At 34.2% G+C, this 8,140-nt stretch overlaps 1 protein-coding gene across 1 annotated transcript in view; it reads left to right on the top strand.

Moving 5' to 3' along the window:
• LOC107568648 (inositol hexakisphosphate and diphosphoinositol-pentakisphosphate kinase 2-like) overlaps positions 1-8,140 on the top strand; it is a gene marked incomplete at its 5' end in the record, with an annotated part of 40,969 nt that overhangs the window by 11,878 nt on the left and 20,951 nt on the right. Inside the window, 3 exons of the mRNA XM_016254620.1 lie at positions 133-254; positions 3,706-3,822; positions 4,086-4,256. Of these exons, the coding sequence (XP_016110106.1) occupies positions 133-254; positions 3,706-3,822; positions 4,086-4,256 (410 nt within the window). The remainder of the gene's footprint in view (positions 1-132; positions 255-3,705; positions 3,823-4,085; positions 4,257-8,140) is intronic.

The raw sequence follows: 8,140 nt of genomic DNA, 5'->3' as shown, positions 1-8,140 counted from the left end.
TTTTTATTAAGTACATAAATATGTAAATGTATTTGTAGTAGACTTGGCATGAAATTAATGTATTTCAAGTACATTTTAGTATATTTATTTTTCACTAGGGTGCTCTTTATTGTTGTCTATCCTTGTTCTCAGGCGATTACGCTGGCTTTCCCGGCTGTGGCCTTCTCCGTCTGCACAGCACATACAGGCATGACCTGAAGATATACGCCTCTGATGAAGGACGCGTTCAGATGACTGCTGCAGCGTTTGCTAAAGTAGCACGACCACCTTTATTTTCTCCATTGGATTGTAAATATAAAAGATTAAGTGGTATCAAAGTAATTTATTAAAACTACAGTTGTAAGTGTATCAACCCTTTTTTAATGCTTTATACAATTCAAAGCAGCTTCAGGGAAGTAACAGATTCAGTGATGCCAACTTCATCAAATATGAGACAAATTCAAATGTAAAGCTATTCTAAAAAGACAAGATTGCCATTATGGAGTGCAATAACAGTGAAGTTTATCAGTTATGATGCAAGTTCAGTTCAGCTATAAACAGCTCTACTGAAGACGATGGTGTAATTTTTCCGCTCAAGTCAAGTTAATTCAGTGTTGATTCAGTTCAGTTCAATAACATGCTGCAAAATTTGACAATTATGAAACTAAATAGATTCGGCTATAGAACAGCTCTACAAGAATACATTAGTGTCTTCCACCTCAATTCTACAAGTATTTAAATGGTTAATGATCTAAAAAAAAATTATATAGTTAATGTGTTCCTTTTATTAATTAAAAAATAGTTTGGGAGGGTTTTGGAGAGAGAGTGCAGAATTAAACTTTTAATGTGTTAGTAAAGAATGTGTTACATGAAGATATTTTGTAAATTTCCTACCATAAATATATCACAACTTAATTTTTGATTAGTAATATGCATTGCTAAGGCCTTCATCTGGACAACTTTAAAGATGATTTTTTTTGCATCCTCAGATTCCAGATTTTCAAATAGTTGTGTAAGATACCACTACCACGATTAGTTTTAACAATATGCAGCAACTTTATATCGACATGAAAATATTATTTAAAAACCGCCCAAGTGTATTGTAGCAGCAAATTTAAACCGGAGAAAGCTTTGACATGCTATAGCGGCGCTTCATGCGTAAGAGACCGTCTGACAATTCTACCGATTGGGTTTAAAACGTCCAATGTATTTTAACTAACGTGACTTTTAACATTTAAAATAAAACATTGCCAAACTGTAAAGCGTGTATAACTCATAGGGATTTACTACAGGTGGGATTTTGACAATGCCTTCCTTCATATATGCAGTACAGTACAAAATTATGTTCATAAAAAACTACTGTAAGTACCCAAACGGCTGTTCATTACTGTTGCTTACATTACTAGTGTCCAGACTGACTGACTTACTGTACATACAGTACATAATTATTCTTAGAAAAAAGTACTAAAATTCCAATAGTACATTCCTAGTTACAATGCTAACTTACTATAGGTGAAATTTTACCAATGCGTCCTTTACTGTATGTACAGTACACAAATATTTTGACAATTATAGCAATTTACCAATTTTTTCCCCACACTCCAAAGGTTGTGGTACATTCCTAGATACAAGACTGACTTACTACACATGTCATTTTATATGTCTCTTACTGTACATACAGTACATAGTTATTCTTAGAAAAAAGTACTAAAATTCACCAAAAAGGTTTTTCATGTTCCAAAGGCTGTAGTAAGTTTGTAGTTACAAGACTGACTTACTACAGGTGAGATGTTGCCAATATCTGTCTTACTGTAGATATAGTACTTAATTATTCTTAGAAAGAATTACTGTAATTCACTAAAGTGTTTTTTTTTCATGTTCCAAAGGCTGTAGTATGTTTGTAGATACAAGACTGACTTACGACAGGTGAAATTTTGCCAATATCTTCCTTACTGTATGTACAGTACACAAATATTTTTATGAAAAAATTACTTTAATTCTCCAAATGTTTTTTTTAATGTTCCAAAGGCTGTAGTACGTTTGTAGTTACAAGATTGACTTACTACAAGTGAACATTTGCCAATATCTCCCTTACTGTACATAGTACATAATTATTCTTAAAAAACAATTACTGTAATTCAACATAAGGATTTTTTCCATGTTCCAAATGTTGTAGTACATTCCTAGTGGCCAAACTGACTTACTACAGGGGAAAGTTTGCCAATATCTCCCTTACTGTACGTACAGTACATAATTAATCTTAGAAAACAATTACTGTAATTCAACAAGGGTTTTTTCCATGTTCCAAAGGCTGTAGTACGTTTGTAGTTACAAGACTGATTTACTACAGGTGAAATTTTGCCAATTTCTTTTTTACTGTATGTACAGTACATAATTATTCATAAAAACAATTACTGTAATACTGTACATTGTTTTTAAGAATAATTATGTACTGCATGTACAGTAAGGGAGATATTGGCAAAATTTCACCTGTAGTTAGTCAGTCTGGCCACTAGTGATGTACTACAACATTTGGAACATAAAAAAAAACCTTTTGGTAAATTATAGTAATTTTTAAAAGAAAATAGTTGTGTACTGTACATACAGTAAGGGAGATATTGGCAAAATCTAACGTGTAGTAAGTCAGTCTGGTCACTACAAACGTACTACAACCTTTGGAACATAAAAAAACCTTTTGGTGAATACAGTAATTTTTTAATAAGAATAATTATCTACTGTATGTACAGTAAGGGTGATATTGGCACAATTTCAGCTGCAGTAAGTCAATCTGGCCACTAGTGATGTACTACAACATTTGGAACATAAAAAACCCTTTTGGTGAATTTCAAGTATTTGTTTCCGAAAAATAATTGCACTATGTACAGTAAGGGGGATATTGTAAAAAAATTATTCACCTGTAGTAAGTCATTCTTGTAACTACAAACGTACTACAGCCTTTGGAACATGAAAAAAACATTTTGGTGAATTACAGTATTTTTTTCCTAAGATTAATTATGTACTGTATGTACAGTAAGGAAAGTATTGGCAAAATTTCACCTGTAGTAAGTCATTCTTGTAACTACAAACGTACTACAGCCTTTGGAACATGAAAAAAACATTTTGGTGAATTACAGTATTTTTTTCCTAAGATTAATTATGTACTGTATGTACAGTAAGGAAAGTATTGGCAAAATTTCACCTGTAGTAAGTCAGTCTTGTAATATGTACAAACTACAAATGTACTTCAACCTTTGGAACATTAAAAAAAAAAAACTTTTGGTAAATTATAGTAATTTTTAAAAGAAAATAGTTGTGTACAGTAAGGGAGATATTGTCTATGACGACATATTGGTTAAATATTTTCTGTCAGTTTGCCCACAAGGCATTTACTATGGCGTTGTAAACATAATTTGTATCAATTATTGGACTTCGTTTTGTACTGAGAGGTAAATTTGCAGACGGTCCCTAAATATATCCAGTGAATATCAAACCTAAAACTAACTTTACCGCGCTCATAGACGTGCTTGATTTTTTTTGTATTCGAAGAAATCAAGTTCGTTGCAAGCCACTCAACAATTGGTTTGCCTAGACGTGACACTCTAACAATTAATTGTGGAAAAAGACAATTAGCTTCATATTTTATTCATATATGCATGTATGATGTTTGAGGACATGCATGTGATGCGTGTTAATAATAGCATGTTAATGAGGGCTTTGGATTTGTAGGATCCTTCATCAGAGGATCGTTTCCATGTGGAGCTTCATTTCAGTCCAGGAGCTAAAGGCTGTGAAGAAGATAAAAACCTGCCATCTGGATTTGGATATAGACCAGCATCTAGAGAGGTTTGCAGTGACTAATGGCTGCTGTTATGTGTGTGTGTGTGTGTGTGTGTGTGTTTTTCCCCTGTAATTTATTCTATGCATTTCATTTCCTCTTCCTGGGTTTGGGTGGAGTTGGTGGCTAAAGACAGATTCCATCTCAATTAAGAGTTGCTATTTACAGTAAATACATGTTTTCATTTGCAGCATTTCTAAGTACCATATATATATATTTTTTTTACAAATCTGAAATTCTCGAATGCACTTAAATGTTGAATGTGTCTCAGAATGAGGGCTCCAAGAAGAAATCCCATAATGACAGTGATGAGGAGGCCGGTGGTGCTAAACGTGACGAGCCGGATCGAGCTCTGATGATGTTCCGCCCCATGGTGTCCGATCCCATCTACATCCACAGGAAGTCCCCTCTTCCCCGCTCCAAAAAGATCGGCTCTGTGGAAGTAAGTTCTTACACAGTATGTTATCATAAAAAGGGTCTCAAAACACTTTCAAATTAATCAAATTGTTCACAGTTAATCACTATTATTCTCTGATAATAGTTGAAATTTCTTATGCATGTATGTACAAATATAGATGCTGCATATGTATATTCTACACATATGAGCTTTGACAGGGACAGTCATGAATTCAGGAGATAAGGCGCATTTACACAGACTTCACATTTTACAGCAAATTTAAAGGGGACATCAGATGCAAAATTCATTTTTACATGTTGTTTGAACTGAAATGTGTGTTGCCAGTGTGTGTACACAACCACCCCTATAATGATAAAAATCCACCCAGTTATTTTTTTTTTTAATCACCACAAATGATAAGCTCTTTCTCAGATCAAGCTGTTCACAGATTCTTAGCTGTGTGATGTCACACTGACCCAGGCCCCTCCCACTGTTGATTGACACTAGCGTTTTACCTTAGCTCCGCCCTGAGTGAGCTGTCATCAGTCCTCCATTGTTTCACCGCCGGAGCAGATGTAGACAAGAATGACTCCTAAGCGATTGAGGTGTTTTGTTGTTGGATGTAGTAATGAATATAGCAGTCGTCATTTACTCCCGACATCTGAGCCGCTGAAGACGCAGAGGAATAGCTTTGTTTGTGAAGGGAATGCGCCCCCGATCTGCCTAAATGCGTCTGTTCGCACGAATCATTCGTGATCCAGCTTAACCTACAGAAGAAGTAAGTTTAAGGTTTTTTTTATTTTAATGAATCTTTGCAAATCGCCTTTCCTAATAATGTGCTAGTTAGCAAGTTCCGCGGCTAAAGTAAACAGTCAGTGTTGCCAGATTGGAAGGATGATTTCCAGCAAAAAAAACTCACAAAAACCGCCCAAAACTTTAACTGTCGAAATAATATGATGGAATATGTAAATCAAGGTTGATAAGGGCCATTTTTAACTCCTTAAAACAAAATAATGACGACAAAATAATATAAATATAACGTTAGATCCATTTCCCAGGTAAACGGATCAAATAGCCTACATTAAAGAGAATTAGGCTACCGAACATTAATAAAATATGCAAGCAGACACTGTCAAAACGGCAATCAAGAAATTAACCGATACCCTCGAAACAACACATGCATCATTTTCAGTGTCAGCAGTCAGAATAATCTAATTTTAATCTGGACCGTTTAAAAGATAAAAGACAGGATCGTATAAACTGACATATTTAGTTTCGGTTTTGATTAATTAATTCAGATGTGCCTTTCCTAATAATGTGCTAGTTAGCAAGTTCCGCGGCTAAAGTAAACAGTCAGTGTTGCCAGATTGGAAGGATGATTTCCAGCAAAAAAAACTCACAAAAACCGCCCAAAACTTTAACTGTCGAAATAATATGATGGAATATGTAAATCAAGGTTGATAAGGGCCATTTTAACTCCTTAAAACAAAATATTGACGACGAAATAATATAAATTATAAATAAGATACATTTTGCAGGTAAACAGATCAAATCGGGGCGAATAGCCTACATTAAAGAGAATAGGCTACCGAACATAGTACCGAAGACAGTGTCAAAATGGCAATCATGAAATTAACCGATGCCCTCGAAACAACACATGCATCATTTTCAGTGTCAGCAGTCAGAATAATCTAATTTTAATCTGGACCGTTTAAAAGATAAAAGACAGGATCGTATAAACTGACATATTTAGTTTCGGTTTTGATTAATTAATTCAGATGTGCTCTGATTTCGGAGTTGCAGTGATAGAGCCTTCGTGTCATCTCCACAATAATTGACGTTTTGAGACTTGAGTCACTCTCCCACTCTTTAACTTATATCTAGGCATTGTGATTACTTGAATATACAGTCATACATTCAAAATCAGATACGTTATAACTTATCACGCTAAAAACCTGTCACTCACGAATCATAACGTCTGTCTGCTGAGCCCTCGTGATAAGTGCGGCTGTCGACGTTTACATCAGCACCAGCGCCTCTGCAGTGTGTGTGTGTTTAGTAACGTTGTGGTGACTGATTGGATGCAGTACATGCATACTTTGGCTTGTTTGTTAAACAATTAGCCTATACAATTTATATGTTTGAAAACCGCCAAACTGACCCCAAATTTTGTCCACCCGCCCAAACCAATTTTTACCTGCACAATCAAATTCAAAACCGCCCAATCTGGCAACACTGTAAACGGTCTCATGAGAACAGCTCGTCACCCCACAGAAGAAAGGGGTGAGGTCAGCAGAGCTCATTAGCATTTAAAGAGACATGCACCGAAACGGCTTGCTGTGAACAGAGCTGTTTTTGACAGGGTAAAAGGGTGTTGTTTTACACTACCATTGAGAAATTTTAACCAAAATATTATAGAATTTTCATAAAGACCCTAAAGAATCATATTAACTTGTGGAAAATGGGCATCTGATGTCCCCTTTAAACGAAACAATGCTCGCTATGTAGTGCGACAGCACATTTTTTGTGCTCCACATAAGTGTGTGTGTGTGTGTATATATATATGTATACATACATACATACAGAGAGAGAGAGTTTTTTGAATGAATGAATTGGCTTCATTAGAGAGATGCTATACAGACTCAGTAACCATGTATGCCAGACTATTGTAAATAATACCAATTAAAATACGACTTTAATAGATTTAATTGATTTAAGAAATTCAGTTACACTTTGCAGTAGCGTTTTAGTTGTTAACATTGGTTAACATGAACTAACAATAAGCCATATGCTTTTTTTTATAGTAGTTAGTTTATAATAAATACAGGTGTTAACTGTTTTTTTTTGTTTGTTTTTTTTGTTCATAGTGCATTAACTAATGTTAAACATATACAACTTTTGATTTTAAAAATGTATTAGTTAAAATGGACATTAATATGAATTCTATAAAACTATTGTTAATTGTTAGTTCATATTAACTAATGTTAACAACTAATAACTAACTGTAAATTAACAGAAATTCTTATGACCAAATCTGTTTGTATAAAAAACTGATTTCAAGCATTCAAGTATAAGCTTTAAATTAAAAGGTTGTTAAAAACAAAGAAATGCAGTGTTTCAAACTTTTTGCTGGTAGTGAATGTGCTGTGCATAGCTAGAATCATATATGTTTTTTAAAAACATCTTTTACGTTGCTGTGGCATTCACATTATGTAGGGACGTGAACAAGTGCTTGCAATTTTCTCTCTTCATGTGAATATGCTTTTATATGTCCTTAACTTTTAACGTGCCAAAGCCTTCTTTTCACTTTCAGTTTCTGTCCATTTGAATTTTGTTTTTAGTAATCAATTTGATGTTTCTGTATTTTGTTTTTTTTAATGCATGTCATTTTAAGGTATCTACATTTTCTCAAAATGGGAGCAAAATACCATGTTGTTGTTCTGGGTCTACAACTATACAACTGTAGTATTACATAGTTTAAAATATAATAACAGTGATTTTGTCATCAAACGTAGAACACTGTCAAAACGGCAATCAAGAAATGCATCATTTTCAATGTCAGCAGTAAGAATAATCCAATTTAAATGCAAAAAGTGCCCAATATAAGTGATTGGAAAAAGCAACGTAATTAGCAGGTATTTCACACTCGTTCATGCACACACCACGACAGTCAAAACTGTCATTCATTGATACATAGGCCTACTGAATTATAATACAATTTAAAAAACAACAACAACAATAATGCGCTTACCTTCGTGTCGCTCTATAATTTTACACAGAACTAGAGGAAGCCTCTTGTTAAGTTCATATTGTAGAACATAATACAGAGCTCTGCACAGTCAAAACTAATCAAGTCTAGCAGTTTTCAAGGATTTATCAATCTGGACCATTTATAAGATAAAAGACAGGACCGTATAAACCGACATATT

This window comes from Sinocyclocheilus grahami, unplaced genomic scaffold, assembly GCF_001515645.1.
Source record: "Sinocyclocheilus grahami isolate Dianchi unplaced genomic scaffold, SAMN03320097.WGS_v1.1 scaffold1268.1, whole genome shotgun sequence".
Lineage (NCBI taxonomy): Eukaryota > Metazoa > Chordata > Actinopteri > Cypriniformes > Cyprinidae > Sinocyclocheilus > Sinocyclocheilus grahami.
This window is presented reverse-complemented; position numbering and strand designations above follow the sequence as displayed.